Consider the following 25,883-nt stretch of genomic DNA (forward strand, 5'->3'; position numbering starts at 1 on the left):
TCTGAAGTCAGAGTTTTAAAACATTCACAATGAGCACAGTTCCATAAGACGTTAAAGGTTACAAACCGACCTAAAGTATATAAGGCTCAGGTCAGTTCCCCTTAAATAGGAACATCTCTAAAATAATCAAACTGACCACTTCAATTGTTTTCAAAATTTCTGCTCCTGAAAATTATACTTGAGATGTTTTATATAAAAATATTCCAAAAAAAAAATTCCGAAAAGCAAATGCACCAAATGCCAATCGTCCTTTCATATAAAAATAGAATTATATTTCATAGTTTCAATCAGAAGACATCAGAAATTCATTAATAATCTCTCCATGGTAATAAATATCTCTGGACAAGCCCTGATTTATTTAACTGTCCACCTGACTAACAACAAGGTCCCTTTACTGAGTTGCTCTCATGGTCCTATGATTAAATACTCAGTATCTCCTCACCTAAGTGACAAAGGGACCATTAAGAAAAATGTTTTCTAAAACCTAGACACATTGAAAATTTCCACATGACTAATTACTATTAAAAAAAAAAAAAAAAAAAAAGAAAGGCTTCTGTAAAGAATACAAAGAAGAGCAGTTCGATGGTCCCTAGAGACATGGACAGCAAGATTAACTTCTGACCCATAACATTAACAAGTAAAAAAGGAATTAATTTTAATATAAACGTTATAATGCTAGTCTCTATATCCATTTTTTTAAGATTTTATTTATTTATTCATGAGCGACACAGAGAGAAGGCAGAGACACAGGCAGAGGGAAAAGTAGGCTCCATGCAGGGAGCCCGATGTGGGACTCGATCCCAGAACTCCAGGATCACGCCCTGAGCCAAAGGCAGACACTCAACCACTGAGCAGGCGTCCCTCTATGTCCATTCTTATACTTCTCTTCCTCAGGTCCTCAAATTTGTAGTAACATTTTATTATGACAGCTTTATTTACTCCACATTTTCACAATTTATTCCATGTCTGATTCTGAAACTAGTACAGGACAATTACAATGTAGAACATATACGCAACTCAATATGTGCTGTTTAGAAATTTGGGGAAAAAAATTAAAATTAAATTTGAAAACGGAAAGGCAGAGATATCGTTAGTATAAAAAGCTGCTGTGATTGGGCATTAAATTGAGCTTTATGGTCTCTTCTAAGACTTCTGATCTGAAAAATCACAATATTCATATTAATTACTATAAAACCTTTCTCAATAAAGAAAAATAGTTTAAAAATACATCTCACCTCTGTATATAAGATGTTAGAGAAAATCTGAAATGTTCTTGAAGAAGCAGATACCTGTGCCCTCTGCTTAACCACTTCTGAAGGAACTCGAATCAGGCAGGCAACCTAAAATATATAATTTAATTACATCCTAAAAAAGAAGTAACTGCTGTGAAAATTGAAATTTTCTTCATAAGCAAAAAATTATAGTTAAAAAGGGATAATGTACATGCTCAGTGCAAGACATCAAAAGGTATTTTTTCAACCTAAAAAACTTGGACTCTTAATGGACATGCATTATTTTGTCAGCCCAGAACCTCTCCTCCCTTGTCTTGCCTGTATCAATCCTCATACTTTGTTCTAAGTCCATCTCTCCTCTCTATGAGGGCCTCAATGGCAAGAAACACTTTGCTTATTTACTTACTTATTCTGAATCCCTAACAGCTAGAACAGCATCATCTAGTGTTCACATGACAGCCATTTCAAATAGGTTGAAAGAAGGAATCAAAAGGGCTTTTCCTTTACTGTCAATAATGCACACAGCAATAGATCCAAGACTGCTCGTCAGCTGATTACACCTCATCTTCTATCCTACTAACCACCCCAGCTTCAACTAGTTCCCAACCCCAGCACCCTAGACAGCCCCCTGCCCACATACACACACAAAGTGGGATTACAGGTAATTTTGCTACTTCTTTTCTGCCTACCAGCATTTCTAAATTCTCTAAACCCAACAGGTGTTACTACTTGATTACTTTCTTTAACATAATATCAAAGAGGGATCCCTGGGTGGCGCAGCGGTTTGGCGCCTGCCTTTGGCCCAGGGCGCGATCCTGGAGACCCGGGATCGAATCCCACATCGGGCTCCCGGTGCATGGAGCCTGCTTCTCCCTCTGCCTGTGTCTCTGCCTCTCTCTCTCTCTCTGTGACTATCATAAATAAATAAAAATTAAAAAAAAAAAAACATAATATCAAAGAGTAAATATATCTGCTATGGACCAAAGATTTTAAATGAGGGAGAAAATAAAATGAAAGGGCTAATTTGAAAAAACGCTTTTTAGAGTCCAGGTAGCTCAAGCAGTTGAGCATCTGATTTTGGCTCAGGTTATGATCTCAGGGTCCAGAGATTGAGCCTCGCATTGGGCTCCCCACTCTGCGGTGAGTCTGTTTCTCCCTCTCCCTGTGACCCTCCCCCAAATCATGTTCTCCCTCTCTCACTCTAATAAAAAATAAAATCTTTAAAAATAATTTTAAAATATGCTTTTCAATGCAATCCTACTTATTAGCCTTGACAAATACTTATTTTTAATTTAGAGATAATCACACATGCAAAAAACAAATTAAACACCTTACCACTAAGGCCTAAAACTGGGCATAAATCATGTTATTCTTGATAAGTGTGTAAACTTTTAAAGTCATACTTATAAACAAGGACAGAAAATAAAGATCATTGAAACTTACATGAACCTAAAAGGATAGCTCCTACCATCTAAAACTCATTAAAGAAATGAAAATAAATAAAAAAGAAAAGAGAAAAGAAGGAAAAAGGCTCACTAACTCCTTGTATTTTTCAATTCAAGAGGTCAAGAGTGAAGTACAACCCCAATATGTCAAGAAAATAGGAATTGTCTCCTTGTGTGGCTTGGTATAAATATTTATGGAACTTCATGCTTCATAACCCTTCATGTTCTTACATTATATTTTTATTTCTCAAAAATACAGAAGCAAAACAAAAACTTTGAAAAGGTTCTCAGATGAAAAACAATCTCGCTAACTGAAGAGGTACAAAGCACCCCAGCACGGCTTCCTGACTTGCACGGCATGGCAATTTTGGCATAAGAGAGAGGCCACTGTCTATTTCTTCCAGTGACTCCACTGCCTTCAATTTGGTTTTCTATTAACTCTGATCTTTCTTGGATTTGAATCTGAGCCACAACAGGGTATTTCACTGCACAAGAACAAAAACATGTTACAGGATTGTGATTCCATGAAAGGAAATAATGTTATCTGTGGGTCTCTTGGTAAATCCATTCTTTAGAGCATTCTTTCCTCACAAATCTAGGGTTCAGTATGATTCCATGACACAGGAATGGTGGCATTTTCATTAAACCCAAGAGTGTTTTATATGTCAGAGGTCTATCAGAAGACAAAATGACTAAGATTTTACATAAAGAAAATATATGTTCCCATCTTTTGTCAGCATTAAAATGTAATACTGGCTTCATTAGAATTAAACATACCAAAAAGCATGACAAACTTCAGATTAAAAATTGATAATGAAGCTGTCAAGGTTTTTCTTTCTTTGACGTAAATAAAAACTTACTTGACGTGTTTAACTTGAATTGTTTTTTGCAATGGAGACCTGAATGTCTCCATCTAGCATTAACTAACCACCAAGATATAAAACTATGGTGCTAAGACTAAATGTGTAAAAAGGGGAAAAATTACAGTGAACTTCACCCTCCCGTTTGATAAAAGGTATGAGGGCAGAGGAGGAAGAAGAAGGGAGAGAGATGCTGCTAAATCTGGTTCTTTCTGGTTCTTTCATTGCCACAGCCACCTACCTTCTACACAGCCAACCTGTCACTGTCTCACTTATCTTTTTTTTTTTTTTAAGATGTATCCATTTGAGAGAGGGTGTGTGCAGGCACAGGAGTCAGGGGAGAGGCAGAGGGAGAGGGAAAAATGGGCTCCCCACTGAGCAGGCCCAATTCAGGGCTCAATCCCAGGACCTTGAGCCAAAGGCAGATGTTTAACAGACTCAGCCACTCAGGCACCCCTGTCCTCTCACTCTTGAAATGCTCTTCAAGGTCACTGGGCATCACCAATAGTGTCTTCCATTAACATCCTTTCCCCAACCAGGCCAACGCAGCTCACAGTAACTTGTCTGATTTTTATTTTTCTTGGTGAAACCTAATCAACAGCCTGTTAATAGGCCTCCGATACTAGAAGCCAATTGTCAGCATGATTAAATACATATCAATCTGAGACAAAGGTTAGGGAGGGTCAGAGCACTACTTGGGTTAGGAAGTAAGGGTGAAACCCATATCTTTTGGTTATCATCTCGAGAATTATTTCTCACCAAAGATCTATCATATATATGTACACCCAATGAAATTAAAGTTTCAAAGTTCAGTATGAGTTAATTCTTCATGTTTAGACAGGTAAACCTACAGTAAGCTCAACAGAGAAACCTAAATAAGGGGAATACAGCCAAAATTTAATCACATTCAAAGCAAAGGCTGCTTTGGGCTTTGCAGAGTAAACTCCAATGTGATAAATGAGTAAGAGGGAGAGGAACCTCAACACCCTGAAAATTTCTGAAATGCACAACTTACTTAGTTGTATTTTATTTCACCTTCTTTGTACAATTCTCAAAATTCTGGGAAGCAGGTTTCCAAATTAAGAATACCTAACGTACCTTTCTAGACCACCATTTAAAATCAAAACCTCTAGGATGGAACAGCTCATCTGTGTGTCAACTCTGCCATCTCCTGGTTACTAATGGAATCACAGCTGCCAATAAAATAATCCTAACAGCAATTTTCTAACTCCTGATTTACCATCCTTAGAGTTTAAATTTTATCCACTGATGGGGCACCTAAATTCATAATACATTTCTTTTTTTTAAGATTTTATTTATTCATGAGAGACACAGAGATAGGGGCAGAGACACAGGCAGAGGGAGGCAGGGAGCCCAACATGGGACTCGATCCCAGGGACCCCAGGATCACACCCTGGGCTGAAGGCAGGCACTCAACCACTGAGCCACCCAGGCGTCCCCCCATAATACATTCTTTACATCTAGACTCTTTCCACTCATATAAACAGCCAATAGACACTAGAATAAAAATTGTTCATTTTTGTTAGTCTTGTCTCTGACAAAACTACTATCCTTGATAATCCAGACTCTAGGCAGAAGTCTGGATTATCAGGTTAATAATCTTTTCAACAAAAATAATTACATCATCTTTTAGGCTTTGTCTGTGAAGGCTGTTCACACAATTCTACAGAAAACTTTAGCCTTAAATGGCTTTTTCACTTTTGTTCCTTTCTGTAACAGAAATGAGCTGTGGTTTCACAGGAGGTGACAAAAACCCCATGGACAGAGGTGTAGACTTCAACACACATAAAATCTGATAGTGGAGGAGACTGACATCTAATGCTAACTATATTAGTTGCCTATTGCTGCTCTAACAAATTACCACACAGTAAGAGGCTTAAAATAACACAAATTTACTCGTAAAATTCTGGAGGTCTTACTGAGCTGAAACCAAATTGTCAGCCAGGTGGTATTCCTTCTGGAGGCTCTAAGGGAGCATCTATTCCCTCATTTTTAGAGGCTACCCGCATTCTGTGGTTTGTGGTCCCTCTCTAAGACAGAGCACAGCATCTTAAAGCCTCTCTCCTCAGCTTCCCTGTATTCCTCTTGTAAGGATGTTTATAATTACACTGGGCTCACCTAGATAATCCAGGAAAATCTTCCCATCTCAAGATCCTTAACTTGATCTTGTCTGCTAAGTCCTTTTTGCCATGCTAGATAACATATTCACAGATTTTAGGGTCTAGGATATCTTTAGGAGACCATTTCTTTGTCCACCATAGTAACCAACAGCACATTTTAGAACTCTAACCTTTTCTTATTTTAAGAAACCCACAACGGGGCATATGACCAGCTGAGTCAGTGGACCATGCAACTCTTGATCTTGGGTTGTCAGTTCGAGCCCCACTGGGTATAGAGATCACTTAATAAAATCTTTAAAAAACAAAACAAAGTGTTCAGAATTCACAATATTACAGAGTAATACACATCTCGTTGCCAATTCTGCATCACTTTTGCCATTTTTAAAATATTATGAAAAGTAAAAGACGAAAGTGCTCCTGGAAGTATGCAGAGAAGTGTCTGTCTAACCATTCATTCTACAATAGTGTTTTACAGTCCACAGCAGCTGGGAAACCTTGAACGAGTCACTGAAATTCTCTGAATTTTCATCATCTTCTGAAGTGATTCCTTCCCCAAACTCTAAAACTCTAAAATTGTGCTACATCCTGCACTTGGTGTGACATGGACTGGAACCAATATTTACTGGACTAGATGCTAGGCTGAGCACTTAAGTGATGTATCACTTAATCCTTAGAAGAACTGTAAGTGAGGCACATTAATCCTGTTTTTTTAGATAAGGAAAACGGCAACACAGTGAGGTTAAGTAAATAGTCAACGGACACACAGCAAATAAGCTATGTGACAAGTCAGAGTTCCAACTCTGATCTGTGTTACTTGCCATCTATGATCCATATGCTACCTCGTTACAGAAATCCTCATGTATTCTCTAGTTCTATAATAAACATATCCAATTTATTTATACGTTCCCCAAGGACAGGAATCAAAATTTCTTATTCTGTGTTTTTAAGCACCCATCACAGTGTCCGACAGAGAATAGGCACTCAAATATTGAAAAGTATACAATTACAAATCAAAGCAATTTTGTAATAGTGGCATTTAATTCATTATGCCACCAAGAACCCTAATTTTAACAAAATAACATCTGAAAATGTAAAGGTTTGTCAAATGCAGACTTGCTCAGAAGTAACTAATCCTATCATCACTAGTTTGGTCCTTGGAGAGAAGTATTTGGTTTTCCTCCTTACACTGTAATGGCAATAACTGACCAAGTAACACTCTTGTGGCTTGAAACTATTTCAACTTCATCATCTTACATGAAAATCTTGTTCACTATTTCTATAAAACTGAACTTAATTTGTGTTCCAAAAACTGATGCTGCTCTTAAATAAAAAGCCAACAGAGCTTCCCTTCCCTCTTGACCACTAATTAAACAAGATAGTCAATGAAATACACTCTCCTAGATGATGAATCAATATCATCTGAACTAATGCTGCATACTATAACAGGGAAAGAAAAGAAAATCTATAAAACAGAAAACAAACTGAAATGTGTTAAAGAAGGAAGTCATTAAGAAACTAGTGGGATGGGGGAGCCTGGGTGGGTCAGTTGGTTGGGCAGCCAACTCTTAATTTCAGCTCAGGGCATGATCTTGGGGTCTTGGGGTCAAGCCTCACATCAAGCCCCACACTCTGCTTAAGATTCTCACCCTCTCTCTTTATCCCTCTCCCTGCTCAGTCTCTCACTCCTCTCTTGCTCTAAAATAAATAAATAAAATCTTAAAAAAAGAAAAACTGGAGGGATGGTGGGGAAAACTGTTCTTTATAAAGCTTCCCTGATAATTTTCTTTGTACATTCATGCTTATACTTTAAGCAGGATCATCACCAGACATGGGCCATGCCATGCCCAGACAGACTCTCAGGTCCTGTCCCCCTCTTCTCCCTGCTCTGCACATTCACTTTCACTCAGGCTCATATGGCGGAGACAGCTGAAAAGTAGGGTGTGCTTAGCTGACTGAACTCAGAAGACTGTTAGAGAGTTTAAATATGTGCACAACGGGACGCCTGGGTGGCTCAGCAATTGAGCATCTGCCTTCAGCTCAGGTTGTGTTCCCAGGTCCTGGGATTGAGTCCCACATCAGGCTCCCAGCAGGGAGCCTGCTTCTCCCTCTGCCTATGTCTCTGCCTCTCTCTGTGTGTCTCTCATGAATAAATAAAATCTTAAAAAAAAAAACCACTATAAATACATATAAAAAATTTTTTTAAGGAATTCAGGGTCTTTTTATAAAGATTTATTTATTTGAGAGAGAGTGTATGAGTGGGGAGTGGAGGGGGAAGAGGAGGGGAAGAGGGAGAGAATCTCAAGCAGACTCCCTGCTGAGTGAGGAGTGCGACATGGGACTTGATTTCACAACTCTGAGACCATGACCTGAGCCAAAACCAAGAGCTGGATGCTTAATCAGATGACCCACTCAGGAGATCCTTAATTTTTTTTAAAGAAATCTCTATATCCTTTGTGGGCTCAAACTGACCAACCTGAAATCAAGAGTTGCATGCTCGGGATCCCTGGGTGGCGCAGCGGGTTAGCGCCTGCCTTTGGCCCAGGGCGCGATCCTGGAGACCCGGGATCGAATCCCACATCGGGCTCTTGGTGCATGGAGCCTGCTTCTCCCTCTGCCTGTGTCTCTGCCTCTCTCTCTCTCTCTCTCTATCATAAATAAATAAAAAATTTAAAAATATGTTTAAAAAAAAAAAAAGAGTTGCATGCTCCCCTGACATAGCCAGACAGGTGCCCCTATAAATGTATTTTAAAACATATTAACATAATCAAAAATGGCCTAAGTCCCACTTGGGAAAACACAATGGTAACTAACATGTGTTTTGTTGCTGACAAACACTCCTCACTGAATCAAGGCATGAACTTCCAAATAGCCAATTCAGTGGGAAAGCTGGAAAAAAAAATGAGGTGCTAATGATGTACTTAATCCATATGCTTATAACCAATGAGCCCTGTATGGACTACAGCACATAGAAGGTCCAAGGACCTTGTCAGTTGGTAGATAAGCTAAACAACATAAATTGCCTTTGTTTTCAAGGCATCTTAGATGGCATGGGCCTTGAAGGAAATGTCAGGTCTTGGTGCCACCCTCACTTTATTTCCAAAATCCAAATCGACATGTCTGAGTGCACTGCCACCCTCAGAACTAGCCAGTCTTTATTAAACTAGGCCTTTTAGTAGGTCTAAAAGTTTATAATTCTGAGGAAGACAAAAGGAATTGCACTTCTGATCAGTATATGGCACTCCTTGAGCCACTAGCTAACTAACATATTCCTCAGTGTGGGACTGCTGAACCAATTCAGTAAAAACATTTAGTAGTGGAATATACATTTAAATTTTTGATGACTCTAAATCAGTGGTGCTTAAATATCACTGAGTACCAGAATACCTAGGAATTTTGTTTAAAATGCAGGGTTCCAGAGCTCCTGGGTGGCTCAGTCAATCCAGCATCTGCCTTCAGCTCAGGTCATGATCTCAGGGTCCTAGATCAAGTCCCACATTGGGCTCTCTGCTCAGCAGGGAGTCTGCATCTGTCTCTCCCTCTCTCTACCCCCCACCCCTCCCCACCGCTTATTCTCTCTCTCCCACTCTCAAATAAAAATCTTTTTAAAAAATAAAATAAAATGCAGGATTCCGGGTGCCATCTCCAAAAATCATCATTTGTAACCTGCCCAGGCAACTGAATCTAAAGTAGGTGCTCTCTGGGCTGCACTTGGAGAACTACTATTAGAAGCTGTCAGAAAAGTATCTACAAAACATGATATATTTCCTAGCTTTCTCAATCCCAAATTAGAATGTGGCCAAAAAGGATAATCAACCTGCATCTATGTATATAGGGACATCCACACATCTGTCACCCATGTACACATTAAATTCAGAGTGGCTACATTAGGCTGCAAAGAAATGTCAATGTTCTTTTATTTCTGCAAACAATATGAACTTAAGCCAAAAGTAGGATAAGACCTGGGAAAAGTAAAATCTTAAAGACTTAAAATATCACTATAGCTGTAATGTTACAGCATCTGCTGTATTAGAGTAAACCTGCCCCCAACCCTTCTGATCTAATTACAGATTCTACTTCTCACAGGGCTTCTTCTGTGTCTGATGAAAGCTGAGCTGCAAAATAATTGAGGCAGGGATTTAGAGATTTGGTGCAGCAAACTTCCTAATAAAAATGGCACAAAAGACTATCTCACTGTTGTTACATATTAAATCTTATTTGATTGATTTTACTGTATTCCAAATTACAAACATAAGGTAGAAGGTTGTAATTATAGTTTTATTGATTCATCATTAAGTTTTAATCAAGGTGCTGCTACAGGGGATGGTTATTAGGGCACTGTGCTTTTCTTTCTTTCATATACTTAGAAGTGCTACAACAAAGCAATTGTGGACACAAAGGATACCAACAATAACAATAGGTTATTGTTTCTAAGAATCTATTTGCAAATTAACAATCTTCTATCAAAGTATGTGTTACAGAACAATGAGGGAACGAAACTATTTATTTTCTCTAGGTCTCTAAACCTTTCTGACCATTGACAGCTTTAAATGTTTCCCATTGCTCTTTATTTTACCCATGAAAATTGCTTCTCCTAAATTCTCCTATTTCTTTCTCTTATTTCTAGCAACCACACCTGTATGAATCTGAAACCAAAGATCTTCGATCCATGAATCTGAAACAAGGTACTAAAATAGGAAGGCAGTATATACATTTCCCAAGCATTTATTGAGAAAATAGATACTGAATGGCTTTGGTAAGTATTTTTAAGAAAGTATAAAGACAGAACCCAGGTGGTTCAGTCCAAGCATCTGCCTTTGGCTCAGGTCATGATCCCATGATCCCATGATCCTGCAATCAAACCCCCTGAAGGGAACTTCTGAACAGGGAACCTCTGCCCCTCCCTCCACTCATGCATGTGCTCTCTTGCCCACGTGCTCGCTCTCTCTCTCTCTCTCTCTCTCAAATAAATAAATGAAATCTTTAAAAAAAAAAAAAAAAAAAAGGGACGCTTGGGTGGCTCAGGAATTGGGCATCTGCCTTTGGCTCAGGGCCTGATCCCGGAATCCAGGATGGAGTCCCACATCAGGCTCCCTGTAGGGAGCTTGCTTCCCCCTCTGCCTGTGTCTCTCATGAATAAATAAATAAAATCTTTTTTTTTTTTTTTAAGTTGGTTAAGCATCTGACTTTGGTTCAGGTCGTGATCTCAGGGTTCTGGGATCGTGCCCCATATCAGGCTCCCCGCTAAGTGAGGAGCCTGCTTCTCCCTCTCTCTCTGCCCCCATTTGCGCTATCTCAAATGAATAATTAAAATCTTAAAAAAAAAAAAAGTACAAAGATAACTGGAGCATCATAATCAACATTTCCACACACTCTAAAAATCTTTTCAACATAGGACACTGTAACTAAATTTAAAATCAATCAAATACCATCAAGATAAGTCTCACCTGTGAAGTCAATCTACATACCCGCTACTGATTGCTTCTCTTTTTAAAGTTCTCCAGGCACCACAGAAACTATAAAAAGGTATCTGACATTAGGCCTTACCATCTAAGGGACCACAGAAATCCTGAGAGACGTAATAAAAATATGACTGTCCCAGAACTGTTTATCTCTAGGGTATAAACACTTGTTTCCTAGCTCACATCTACCTACCCCAGCTCCTACACCCTAGAGTTCACACAAAGAACACAATGACAAAGGCTTCAGTATTCAAATTGAAGAAAACCAGAGCACCTGGGGGTGGTTCAGTGATTCAGTGTCTTCCTTTGGCTCAGGTCACAATCCTGGGATTGAGGCTCCCATTGGGCTTCCCGAGGGGAGCCTGCTTCTCCCTCTGCCCATGTCTCTGCCTCTCTCTGTGTCTCTCATGAATAAATAAATAAAATCTTTAAAAAAAAATTTTAAGAAAGCCTATCCTTTGACATGGCAAATTAGCTTTCAGGCAAGATGGCCCCATGTGAGATGAAGTAAGAGGCCAAGTTCTTTTTGCTGCCTGTTTTCGGCAAAATGCTATAAAATATAAACTAAATACTGAATTTATGAGAATATTTCAGCTTAACCAACATGCAATTCTAAAATAATGAGGCAAGAGCTGTCACAAGGACAGTTTCACATTCTGAGAGACACTGAAACTCTCATAACTTGTTATTCTTTTATATACTCAAAAAATACAGCATATAATGAGGTTCTAAAATCAGAACATAATCACAGAAAAAAATCTAAACCTGGGATAATAGGTTAAAGGATTGTTTTTAAATTAAGTATAAATTGCTTTTAAATTGCAGTTTAAGCTAATTTTCCAGTACACTTCAAGCACAGGAGTTCCTACTTCAAGTAAGAGTAGAGGGAATGAAAATGTCCAGAAATTCTATGCAAAATGTTCATGCATTCAATTTCCTGGAGAGACAGCCAATCATTAGATTCCTAAATGGGTCCATGGCTCATGAAAGAATTACCACTTGTGTTCCCTGCCACTCAGAAATCAATACACTCACTGCTGGTCCCATCATTTTTGTAACTTCAATAAATCATGAAAGCATTTTTTTTAAAAAATCCAGACTTAATTTGGGTTCTGAAAAATCATTTTTTTAAAGATTTTATTTATTTATTCATGAGAGAATAAATGGCAGAGGGAGAAGCAGGCTCCCCTCGGGAAGCCCAAGTATTATACATTTGAAACTAATATGACACTGTATGTTAACTATACTAGAATTAAAATTCTTAAAAAAAGAAACTCATTTTACAGTAATGAAAAAGTATGAGGTTTTATATATCCTAGATACAAGAAAATAATTTTTTAAGACACAAAAATAACAAAGGAGAGCAGAGATCATCTTTTGTCTTTATCAAACATCATAACCTCAACAATTCATATTATCACACAGAGGGATACTGCTTTTCTGTATAACAGACTTTTGCCCATAATTCCTTTTCTACTGGATTTCCCAGATATAATCTGATATGTTTTCATCAACTAAAATGATATAATTAACTTGACTATATATCTTTAAAATAACTTTCTTTTAAATTATCTTAACATTTCCCAATTCCTGCTATGAGGCCAGTTCTACCTTGATACCAAAACTAGCAAGACACAATAAAAGGTATAGACTTTTATCTCTTATGAATAAAGAAACAGAAGTCCTCAGTAAATAAAACCTAGCCCTAAGTAAAAAGTATTATATACAACGATCAAGTGAGATTTATTCCAATAATGCAAGAGTGGTTTAATGTTTGAAAACCAATTAATGTAATACACCATATCAGCAAAGTAAAAAACAAAAGTCTCATGATTACCTCAATAGATGAACAGAAACATGGACAAAATGCAACCTTCACAATGTAAAAAAAAAAAAAAAAAAAAAAAAAAAAAAAATTCATCCAACAAACTAGGAACAGAAGGCAACTTCCTCAACTTGATAAAGAACATCTATGAAAACCTCACAGCTAACATCATACTTAATAGTGGAACACTAAGACCTCCTTCCTGAGATCAGAAAAAAACGTAAGGACTCACACTCCCGCCACTCCTATTCTACACTGTACTAGAGCTTCTAGTCAGGTCAATTAGGCAAAAAATAATAATAAAATAGAAGGCATAGAGACTGAAAAGAAAGAAGTATAACTACCTCTATTTGCAGAGAATATGACCTCATGCATAGAAAATTCTAAGGAATCCACTAAACAGCTTCAGAACTGATTAATGAGTTCCCCAGAGTTACAAGATACAAGATCAATATATGAAAACAAAATCATTTCTACATGTAGCAATGAACTAATGGAAAATGAAATTTTATTTTTAAAAGATTTTATTTATTTATTTGAGAGAATGAGCAAGCAAGAGAGAGAACACAAGCAGGGGATGTGAGGTACAGAGAGGCAAAGGGAGAAGCAGACCCTCCACTGTGCAGGCAGCCCAATATGGGGCTCCATTAAAGGACTCCAGGATCATGAAGGCAGACACTCAAGGCAGATACTCAACCAAGTCACCCAGGTGCCCCAAAAATGAAATTTTTTAAAAATTTCCATTTAGAATAGCACCAAAAGGAATAAATGGAATAAATTATCAAGAGGAGTATAAAACTTATACTCTGAAACTACAAAACACTGTTTAAAAAAAATCAGTACCTAAATAAGTAGAAAAACACCATATATTTATACATCAGAAAATTCAGTATTTCTAATATAGCAACTGTCTCCAAAATTGATTTGCAGATTTGATGTGATCCCTATCACAATCTAAGTTGCCTTTTTTACTGACATTGATAAGCTGATTCTAAAATTCACATGAAAATGCAAGAGACCAGAATAGGCAAAACAATCTTGATAGAAAAGAACAAAGGTGGAAGACTCCTACTTACTGATTTCCAAACTTAGCACAAAACTGCAGTAATCAAGACTATGTGGTACCGACATAAGGACAGACACAGATATCAACACAATAGTATTGAGAGAGGGACTGCCTATCTTGTCATTGCTTTCCAAGTTTATTCTACTATGATCAGACACCAAATGATCTGTACAACCTTGTCTTTACACTACTTGTTGAAATTCACTTTGTTGTACTACTGGTTCATACATTTTTATTCATGTTCCAAGTATGCTAGAAAAAAGTAAATAATCTTCAACTCTTAGGTGCAGAGCTCTACACATATCCATTAGCCCCATCTTGTCATTCTCTTGTTCAAATCTTCTATGGTCTCAATAAATGTTTCTGCCTGTCTGGTCTTAAGATTTTTACAGATAGAAGTTAACATCTCCAACAAAAATTATAGTTTTGGTGGGTGGGAGGATGGGTGAAATAGGGGATGGGATTAAAGAGTACAATTATCATGATGGGAAAAAATTAAATTTTAAAAAATTACATTTCTAGTATTTCTCCTTGTTCTTCTGGCAATCTCTCCTTTATATTTTGAGATTATATCAAGTTTATTGCATCTCCCAAGAGAATTATTCCTTATATCACTATATGATAGTCTCTTTGGTTTTTGGCTTTCAGTGATTTTTTTGCCTGACACTAACATAACTCTATCAGCTCTTCAGTGATAAGAATAAAGGATTATTATAGGTGTAAACTGTAATTGTGGGAGCTGATTAAGCAGGTTATGTAGAATAGTCATTCTACATCTAGCGTTAGGACAGAAATCAGAGGGCAGGCAGGGGGAAGGATGAAATGATGTGAAATGGGGAAGGACAAAGGATAAACTGACCCATCTGTTTCTCACCAACCTTACTGATGTGGGTGACTTGTAGTATAAACTAGCATTCTTCACTGCAGAGCCCACACATCTGTCTCAGAATTTAGAGAAGCTGAAGGAGATGATCCAGTAGGAACTGGAGAGGCTGTAGACCAGATTCTAACACCAACCTTGTAAGCATCAACACAACTATTGCTTCACTTCCACCTTTCAAATCTTGTGCTAGTTTATCTTATAGCCAGCATAACCTGGAATGATCCTGGAAAGGGAGTTCTAGGAAATAGAGTTCCAGCTCAGTTATGTTGACACAACACAAAGCCATCACAATATGCATGGATATCTACTTCCATCTTTTTAATTTCATTCTTTCTGTATAAATATGTTTTAGGCTGTCTCTTGAAAATAGCATATTGCTGGATTTTTCTTTCATTCTATCTAGACTCTATCTTTTAACTATCGTATTTAATCCATTTACATTTATTGGTGTTTTAGACTTTCATAACTTATAAGAATTGTCTTTTAAAAATCAAAGTATTATCTGCACCAAAGATATATGCATGGTTTCTGTAAGTATTTTACACACATAACTTGTTACTTACCACTTCTCCAGCAGAGGCAGCCAACATATGCTTCACAGGCATTAAATATGAAGATGAATCAGTATGCAAAAACCATTTCACATATTCATAGGTGATAAAAAAAGCAGCAGCTGAAATTTAAAACAAGCCAGTCTTTCAAAAAGTTTAAATATATATTCAAACTGTTAAGAAATAGGGGTCTCAAAAAAATTTACAACAATAATTATTAAATTGTAAGATATAACGATAATAGGTGAACACATACTCTTCCTCCCTGCCCCACTCTTGCAGAATTTACTTAGCCCATATTATATGCCCAATCCTGGATTTATAAAAATGCAGAAGACACGATCCTAGTTCTGAGGAAGCCTAACAGCAAACCTGGCATTCATCATTTTGTAGTAATAAGTCACTTGATATTTTTTTAGTAACCATTCTAGAATAAGATACAAATTTCTGTAATCCTAATTACCGTTACATAAAATAGAACAATCAGCTATGCTGATTTATAAAGAGGTTAAGACTGAAAATATATACTTTAAATAAAATATCTTTTTGATAATGTTTTATTGCTGTTCACTCAAAATAACTATGGCTACTTTTTGCTATATCATCTCACCTTTACATCAAGGAAATAATCAACTATTTAATTACAACTGGAAATCAAATCTCAAAAAAGCTCTCACTGTCACCACAAACTTATCTTAGGCACAAGACAGCTTTAAAACCTGCCATGTACTGTTAATCAAAAGATGTTTATCACTTTCTTAAAAGATAAGGCATGAAAGATAAATGAAAGACAAATTCATCTTTTGAAGGACGTTTGAACAAAATCATAGTAAAGTCTAAAACACTTAGAAAAAGAGCTTCATACTGAAAAATCAGTTCTACATTGTTAAAGTCAACAAGCTTTTAAACTCTCCTCAGGCTGCTAACAAATAGAAACACTGGGCCAAATGAGGACTCCTGTCCCTGAAGGAGTAATGACCAATGCAAACAGTTTTACATAATTAACATAGGTCCTTAATCCCACAGTGGTTCTCAAGAAGTCTTTCTTTACTTCAGCACACTCACTAAATGCAGCTAGAATTTCCTTAACTGCAATCAGCAGTAAGTTCCACCTGCTACACATTTCATCCTCCCACCCAAACCACAGGGAAGGAAGAAAGTGCTACAAGTTCCTAGGTTTTCCTGGTTAACCATTTCAACCTGCTCAGATTATATTGCCACTTTTGTGATACACAAAATCTTCTAGAAATGTAAATCCTGGGATGCCGGGGTGACTCAGCAGTTCAGCATCTATCTGCCTTCAGCTTGGGGCATGATCTTGGAGTCCCAGGATCTAGTCCCACATCAAGCTCCCTGCCAGGAGCCTGCTTCTCCCTCTTCCTATGTCTCTGCCTCTCTCTGTGTGTCTCTCATGAATAAATAGATAAAATCTTAAAAAAAAAAAAAAAAAAAAGAACTATAAATCCTACAGGCACCAACTCTTGATCTCAGGTCTTGATCTAAAGTCAAGAGTTCAAGCCCCACTTTGGGCTCCACGCTGGGTGTAGAGCCTACTTAAAAAACAAAAAACAAAACAAAATGAAATGTAAATCCCAAAATTCTCCAGACGACACCCAAGAAAACCCAACTAATTAGAAATGATGTCACAAGGTTCCAAGTGAGACTCTGGACAAGTTACAACAAAGAACAGAAATTGGGCTGATACCTAGGTCTCTTCTAGCTTTTTAAAAACAAAAACCTATGGTTTTTCTACATTCCCTTCTAAATCGAAGTAAAGAACCTGAATAGGGGTCTTCTGTCTCCTCCTTTTTCAACCCTTAGTCCTCTTCTTCCCCAAGTCTTCACCACTGCAGAATACTGCAGTCTCCCCTTATCCACAGGGGAGAGCCCCAGCACGAGACTGACATGATGGATAGTACACCCTATACATACTACATTTTTTCCTGGACATACACATCTATGCCAAAGTTTAATTTATCATTTAGGCAAAGTAAGAGATGAACAACAATAATAATAAAATAGAACTATAACAATACACTGTAATAAAAGTTATGTGAATGTGGTCTCTCAAAAGTATCGATACTGTATTCACCCTTTCTCTTGTGATGATGGGAGATGATAAAAGGCCTATGTGATGAGATGAAGTAAGATGAATGATGTAGGTATGTGACATAGTATTAGGCTACTACTGACTTCTGATGATGCATCAGAAGGAGGATCAGCTGCTTCTGGGCCACAGTTCATCACAGGTAAGTGAACCACTGAAAGCAAAACCACGGATAAGGGGGGACCACTATATGTTCTCAGAAAAGTCTACAGCCATGGAATGTTACATTGGTTTATTGCACCCGGACTAGAACCTTAACAAAGAGTTAAAGAAGAAGAAAAAAAAAAAAAAAGGTGTCATGTAGGAAACTTCTATTCAACCAAAATTTACAGAAAATAACAAAAAGGCCATTTCTGAAACACAGGGACTTTGACTATCTACCCCGCATCATATATCTGCTGATGTTCTGTGGATGGGGAAAAAAAAAAAAAGAAGTAGAGCAAGAAAAGCATTTTCTCACAAATGCAAAAGTTCAAAACCACATGTACATTATTAAATCCTGCTGGCAAGAATCTAAAATAGTCCTGTGAGCCCAGAAGCACCATGTACTCCATGGACTATTGCTAATACTACCATCTACCAACACTAATTCCTCTGTGAAATTTGTAAGAGAAAAAGAACTTTTAGAATGATCAAGGAAATACCATAAAAAGTTTTTGTTTTTGTTTTTTTAATTCCAATGCCCAGGCCACACTTGAGATCAGTGAAATCACATCTTTGAAAGTGCAACACAGGCATCGGGACTTTTTTTTTTAAAAAAAGGTTTATTTATTTACTTATTCATGATAGAGAGAGAGAGAGAGAGAGAGAGAGATTGGCAGAGACACAGGAAGAGAGAGAAGCAGGCTCCATGCCAGGAGCCCGACTTGGGACTCCATCCCGGGACTCCAGGATCACGACCTGGGCCGAAGGTAGGCGCCAAACCACTGAGCCACCCAGGGATCCCCATCGGGACTTTTTTAACCTCTTCAGGTGACCACACTATGATCAAATCTAGGATCACTGGGGATCCCTGGGTGGCTCAGCAGTTTAGTGCCTGTCTTCGGCCCAGGGCATGGTCCTGAAGTCCCGGGATTGAGTCCCACATCAGGCTCCCTGCATGGAGCCTGCTTCTCCCTCTGCCTGTGTCTCTGCCTCTCTCTCTCTCTCTCTCTGTGACTATCATAAATAATAAATTAAAAAAAAAAAAAAAGAAAAGAAAAGAATCTCCTAGAGGGCAGCCCTAATGGTCCAGCAGTTTGGCTCCGCCTTCAGCCTGGGGTATGATCCTGGAGACCCAGGATAGAATCCCAGGTCAGGCTCCCTGAGTGGAGCCTGCTTCTCCCTCTGCCTGTGTCTCTGCCTCTCTCTCTCCCTCTGTCTGTCATGAATAAATAAAATAAAATCTTTAAAAAAAAAAAAAAAAAAAGAATCTCCTAGAACAGAGGTTCTATAATTGTGTGTGTGTGTGTGGTGGGTGGTTGTTTGGTTTGCTTCAGAGTGCCACTGAAAGCGTCAGTAAGCAAAATGAGATAAGTATCTGAAAAAAGTACATCAACAAATGGATTAAATAAAACAGATTATATGGATTACAAAATAAGAGCGCCATAAATCATATAATGTGACTCCAAACTACAACAAAAGCAAGACACCTAAAGGAGATATCCAAGAGGAGGTTAGTGGAGTTGGCTGCATCATCTAAGAGCAATTTAGATAAGACAGAATTTAAGGCCTCTTAGGTTCATGTGCTCCAAAAGAATCTCCAAGGCAGTAGTTATTAAACTCAGCCTCATACTGCAATCACCTAGGAAGTGACTAAACCCCCTGATACCCAGGCAAAGCCCAGACCAATTAAACTTAGGGAGCTGATACAGGCATCAGTATTTTTTTAAAGCTTCCCAAGAGATTCCATTGTGTGGACAAGGGTGAGAACCACTGTTCTGAGGTATGGCAACCAATATTAGAACAACATTTTCAAGATTCTAACTGCGAATTTTAACAAGAAAAACCATTTTAGAAAGACTGCTCCTATTGTTGACAAATACAGTGGAATGGGATCTCTAGCACTAGCTGATACAAAAGCAATGGGTTAATGAATAGAAAATAAATTCAAGAGATAAGCTACAACACATGAGCAATTCTATGTGGGGTAACATCATATACCATCCTGGAGATAAATCTCATTATCTTGGCTTTCTGGCAATGAGAATATCAATATAATTTTTTTTACCATTAGGAAAGGATCCAATAGCAGCAGAAGGAACACCAGCATATATTCCACGAAAACCACCAGCCTTATTAAATCCTTGTGGACTCTGCAGCCTGGTTTTAATGGTATCCAGAGGAAATAATATCAGGTCAACAGCAACACCTGCTACCCCACCAGCCTTTAAAAAAAAGAAAAAGAAAAGAAAAGAAAGGAAGAAGGTTACAATTGAATAAGCTCTCTGCCATTTGGGGGTGAGGATAAGAAAAAAGTAATTTTTAAAGCCTGTTTCTCATACTGATCAGTCCACAGCTTATTTGGCAAAGTCAAAGGAACTTCTATCTAATTTTATAGATTTTCCTGGGGAAATAACCATTGTTGTGCTATATTCTTAAATTGTAATTTAAGTACATTTTTATTTTTAAAATGAATCAAATTAAATTTTTAATACTTCCAAATGGTTCAAAAATAAGCAAGCAATCTCAGGTTAAGAGTTCAAAGTCTCTTTCCCTAGTATAATAACTCAGGTAACCACTTCGGCCGGTTGCTTACTGTATCCTTCTGAAGTTACTCTAGGTATATATAAACAAATGTAAATACATATATTTTTTAAAAGATATATACAATATGTACTGTACTGCACATCACTTTTATTACTTAATTTATCTTGCTGATCTTTCCATATCAACCAAATTGTTGTATTTTTGTCTTTTTAACAAATGCATAGTAAAACTGAAGACTTTTTTGGGGAGAGACTTCCACCCTGAGATAGGTAATGGTCCTTGGGAATCTAGATCTGTATTTTAAGATCCATACATCTAAGGACTCCTGTGGTATTCACTCTCCTTTATGTATATTTAAAAATTCCTTGATAATTTTTAAATTAAGTAAAAAAAAATTGGGAAAAAAGAAGAATTACAAAGAGAAAAAGACTCTCAATATGGTTGCTATATAATAATTTTAGTGAATCACTAACTTTTCTCATCTTTTGGATTTTGAACATGAATGTATTATCTATTCAAAAGGTAAAATATATATATATGTTAAAACTACATATTAAAAACTAAGATACAGAAAAAGAAAATCAATATTATTCAAACATACAGGGAAAATTCAAAATGATGTACTGTTTCCATCCTTTGGGTACACAAAATGCTCTGGCAGTACAAAGCTTAGTACATAGCAAACACTCTGCTCTACTTACCACTCACCAAAAAACCAGTGCAAGAGTTTACCGCAACAATGAAATTACTCTGATGAGAAATCCAGTAATGAACTAGGACAGGTACATAATTAAAAACTATTTTAATAGAAGCAGGAAAGTACATAGCCATAAATATTAATACTGTACTATGTGATCGGCCTGAGAGACATGAAACCTTTGGAACCTCAAAGACCACAAAGGTCTACTCTGTGAATGACCTAAAAAGATGTCACCAAAACAACACAGAGATATGCCAGAAGAAAACCACAAAGAATGACAACTGGGATTTCTTTCTGGAAATAAAGACAGCCTTTTCTAAGTCATTGGAATATGTTTGTAAGTAAAGTAGGAAAGTTTAAAAAAAAAAAAGTCAATCTTTTTCAATATTCTTCTCAATTATTTTTAAAGGATTTTGTAAAATTCAGTACATAAAATATTGCTCATGCCTCTTCATTTTTTCAAAACACAAGGAAAAAAAAATCCCACTGGAGAAATCTGATAGGACTAGATTCTTTATAAACATGCTGCATTTCATTCTAATTTTCTCTTTAATCTTAAGAGAGGGTTCAGAGAGATGCTATCTACTGCTAAATTTTAATCAATAAGTTAATTAGTCTTTTAATCTATTTGGCTACTTTGCATGCATTGATTCTCTAACCCTTCTTTCATCAAAATTCTTACCTTCAGAGAATAAAATAACCAGATTCAATCTGTTTATCTAGTAAAACACGAATCAGAAGTTACTAATTGCTTTTGCAGATTTCAAACTTCTGTAACTCAAATGTCATTTAAATTCATGAGACTGAAAAAAATTGAAAACAAAACAAAAAGCTAATAAAAAATAGGAAAAAGAAAAAAAATACTGATATATTTTAGCCACACAGCAACATATTTAAGATTTAAACAAAAACTTTTGGGACTGCTAATTTTACATGTAATACTGTTATGCACATAATTATATTCAAAATGCATAAGCCAACAGCAGTTGAATATAAGGAACTCCGTCAAATTCTTTTATTCTTTGGTCTGAGAAACTTGTTTTATTTATGATCATTTATCAAAAAGGTAGGGGTGCCTGAGTGGCTCAGTTAAGCCTCTGGCTCTTGGTTCCAGCTCAGATCATGATCTCAGGGGTCCTGGGATCAAGCCTTGAGTTAGGCTTTGGGCTGAACTCCTAGTCAGCTTCAGATTCTTTCTCCCTCTCCTTCCCCGTGTTCCTCCCTGCTCGCATGCACTTGCTCTGGCTTGCTCTCTCTCACTCTCACTCTGTCATCAGGCAAATAATTAGTTTCAAGATTTGTGGTAGCTTACACTGAAAACTGTAAGTAAAGAACTAGACAAAAGCCAAATATACAGAACATATCTCAGATAACCAGCAAGCCTTACTATAACATAACAATTTATTGAAACTTTGATATAAAATATGCCTCTAACTTAATAAATGTAAAGTGCTACAGGATGTAGAGAGGAAGTAACTAATGAGTGCTTTGAAACTACTCTGGGGGGATCCCTGGGTGGTGCAGCGGTTTGGCGTCTGCCTTTGGCCCAGGGCGCGATCCTGGAGACCCGGGATCGAATCCCACATCGGGCTCCCGGTGCATGGAGCCTGGTTCTCCCTCTGCCTGTGTCTCTGCCTCTCTCTCTCTCTCTCTCTCTCTGTGACTATCATAAATTTTTTTAAAAAATTAAAAAAAAAAAACTACTCTGGGAGTTGAAAAAATTCAAGACTTCATACTATTGAACCTTTCTTTTTCAAAAAGAGGCTGGCAAAATAACGGAAAAAAACACTGCTGCTCAGCTACAGGATAAAACCAAACTACCTGTCTAATTTAGCTAAACAAAATCATCACAGGCCACTGGCTTAAACAACGCTAAGGCTTCCCTGAGGAACATCCCTCCTTGGTCTTCTCTACAACAAAGCAGTCACTAGTGACTCTGCCTCTGACAAGTGCTGCCTGTTTCCTGGCATCCTTGTCTTCTTCCCCACCTTGATTCACTCTCCTGCCAGTGCTCCTGGCCCCTACACACTAATGGCAGCATCATTTTCATGAAATGCAAATTTCAATTTCATCTAGCCACTCTCCAGCCTATAAGTCTCCCAAATCTTCCAAGAGCCCTAAGAATAAAGGACAAAATCATAGGACAGCCTACAAGGTTCTGAAAGTTCAGGACCCCATCTACCGCTCAACTCCACTGCCATTGCCCTCTGCTTGGCACCTCCTTGCCACCTCATTGCTCTCTTTTCCTCCAAATCATCTGATCTTACTCATTTCTAGGACTGTACAGATGCTCCCAAATCTGCCAGTCTAGGCTTAGACCCTCTTGTTTGCGCATGCTAATCACAATTTTTTAATTCTACAGTCCCATCAGACTCTAAGATCCATATCTATTTTGCTAACCAGTATGTTCCCAGCACCAGTACACAGTAGGCGTGCAATAACTATTTTTTTAAAAGCTGTTATTTATTTATTCAGGAGAGACACAGAGAGAAAGGCAGAGACAGGCAGAGGGAGAGGCAGGCTCCATGCAGGGAGCCTGATGTGGGACTCGATCCCCGAACTGGGATCACGCCTGAGCCAAAGGCAGACGCTCAACTGCTGAGCCACTCATGCATCCCAGGCAATAACCCTCTTGCACTGTTGGTGGGAATGTGAAATGGTGCAGCCACTCTGGAAAACTGTGTGGAGGTTCCTCAAAGAGTTAAAAATAGACCTGCCCTACGACCCAGCAATTGCACTGTTGGGGATTACCCCAAAGATACAGATGCAGTGAAACGCCGGGACACCTGCACCCCGATGTTTCTAGCAGCAATGTCCACAATAGCCAAACTGTGGAAGGAGCCTCAGTGTCCATCGAAAGATGAATGGATAAAGAAGATGTGATTTATGTATACAATGGAATATTATTCAGCCATTAGAAATGACAAATACCCACCATTTGCTTCAACGTGGATGGAACTGGAGGGTATTATGCTGAGTGAAATGAGTCAATCGGAGAAGGACAAACATTATATGGTCTCATTCACTGGGGAATATAAATAATAGTGAAAGGGAATAGAAGGGAAGGGAGAAGAAATGGGTAGGAAATATCAGAAAGGGAGACAGAACATAAAGACTGCTAACTCTGGGAAACGAACTAGGGGTGGTGGAAGGGGAGGAGGGCAGGGGATGGGAGTGAATGGGGGACGGGCACTGAGGGGCGCACTTGACGGGATGAGCACTGGGTGTTATTCTGTATGTTGGCAAATTGAACACCAATAAAAAACAAATTTATTATTTAAAAAAGCTAGCAACTATAACAATTTTTTAAATATTGAAGTTAAAAAAAAAAATGACTGAGAGGCACCTGGTGGCTTGGTCTGTTAAACGTCTGCCTTTGGCTCAAGTCATGATCCTAGGGTCCTGGGATCCAGCCCCACATCTGACTCCCTGATCAGAGGGGAGCTTGCTTCTCCTTTTCCCTGCCCCCAGCTCGCACTCTCCCTCGCTCGCTCTCAAATAAATAAAATCTTTAAAAAATCAATGACTGAATCAATGACCCTAATAAGTTATCTATCACCCATGTTAGAAGATACTATAAATCAACCTTCAAAAGGTATATCAAATTAAAAACAAATTGCATAATACAGGACCACACAATTCCCAAAAGAAAAATATAAACAGCCAACAAAATTATAAATATGTTTCCCCATCATTAATGATCAAATAAAAACAAATTAAAACTTTTCCCCATAAATCAGAAAAGGCTAAAAATATGAAGAATAGGTATGGGCACTATTAAGGGAAACAAATTATTATAGTTTTCTGAAGGACAATTTGGCAAAACGAAAATTTTAAATTATAAAGCCCCTGATCCCATGATTTTATTTCTAAATATTTCTTCCACAGAATTAAGTGCATAAATATACAAGATGGTTTACTACAGCATTATTTGTAACAGTAAAAAACTGGAAATAACCTAATGGTCCATCCTTGGGGACTTGTTAGATAAATTATGTTATCTCTGAGTAATGGATTGCTACACAACCTTTATGTATTTTTTTTTCTACACAACCTTTAAAAGAATGAGGTCAATCTGAACGCACTGGCACCGAAACATGGGTTATATTTTTAAATTAATCAAATAAGCTATCAAACAATATATCCCATATGATCTCACCTTTCAAAGAAATGTGTATTGATTTGTATATATATGCATAACTAGAAGTCTAGAACCATACACACTGAAGTGCTACAAGTTACTTCCTCTATGGAAAGAAATTTGGGATGAGTAGTATCTTGCTAATTTTTGTACTGTTCCGGTCTTGTAATGAGTATTATAAACATATAAAAGTGAAGCTTGTCAAAATGAATACTGCTCCACAAAAAAAAAAAAAAAAAAAAAACCTTAATTCCCTGGTTGCATGTGGTATATAGGCAGCACCTACAGGGTAACAAGAGCCTTGACCCAAGAGCCCTACACTACAATGTATCTGGCTTCATTTTTCATATTCTTGTGGACTGTGAGCCCCATCCAATCTGTTTCCTGAACCTGTCCTTATACTTCTCACTTCTGCCCTCCTGCTTGAGTTTTTCTTTCAATGTGGGATGTCCCTCCTATCCCCATTGTCTCCTGTCTACAGCAGACCACCTACTCCCCCACCACTGTACGTACATACATACACACCTGCCAAAGTCCTGTCCACTTGAAGGCTGTGACCAAATGCCGCATCCCTCCTAAAGTCCTTCACAAGCTCCCAGTCAGAATTAAGTGCTACTTCCTTGACTACTTGCCCATCTAACTCCGTCTATATTCACTTTCAGTACTAGCTAACCATTATGTCTGACCTGACATTAGGATTCTTTAGACCAGAAGCGGGGTCAGTCACCTTTGCCCTCCTAAATATCTAACCCAGAACCTCCTAAGCTGCAGGGCTTCTGCACCTG

At 37.8% G+C, this 25,883-nt stretch overlaps 1 protein-coding gene across 33 annotated transcripts in view; it reads right to left on the bottom strand.

The window, feature by feature from the left end:
• SLC25A26 (solute carrier family 25 member 26) overlaps positions 1–25,883 on the bottom strand; it is a 193,777-nt gene that overhangs the window by 96,490 nt on the left and 71,404 nt on the right. For 13 of the 33 annotated variants that reach the window (XR_004807612.2, XM_035703499.2, XM_025456504.3 and 10 more), the window contains 3 exons: positions 19,779–19,935; positions 15,475–15,584; positions 1,236–1,340 (listed from right to left, as the gene is read on the bottom strand). Coding sequence is in view for 29 of the 33 variants with exons in the window: in XM_035703499.2 (XP_035559392.1) it covers positions 1,236–1,340; positions 15,475–15,584; positions 19,779–19,935 (372 nt within the window). In the remaining 4 variants the exon portion in view is untranslated. Of the gene's footprint in view, positions 1–1,235; positions 1,341–15,474; positions 15,585–19,778; positions 19,936–25,883 lie in introns of those variants that run through there. The other 20 variants (XM_049097913.1, XM_049097911.1, XM_035703500.2 and 17 more) reach the window with 7 other exon arrangements.

The sequence above is a fragment of the Canis lupus genome, chromosome 20 (genome assembly GCF_003254725.2).
Source record: "Canis lupus dingo isolate Sandy chromosome 20, ASM325472v2, whole genome shotgun sequence".
Taxonomy (NCBI): Eukaryota; Metazoa; Chordata; class Mammalia; order Carnivora; family Canidae; genus Canis; species Canis lupus.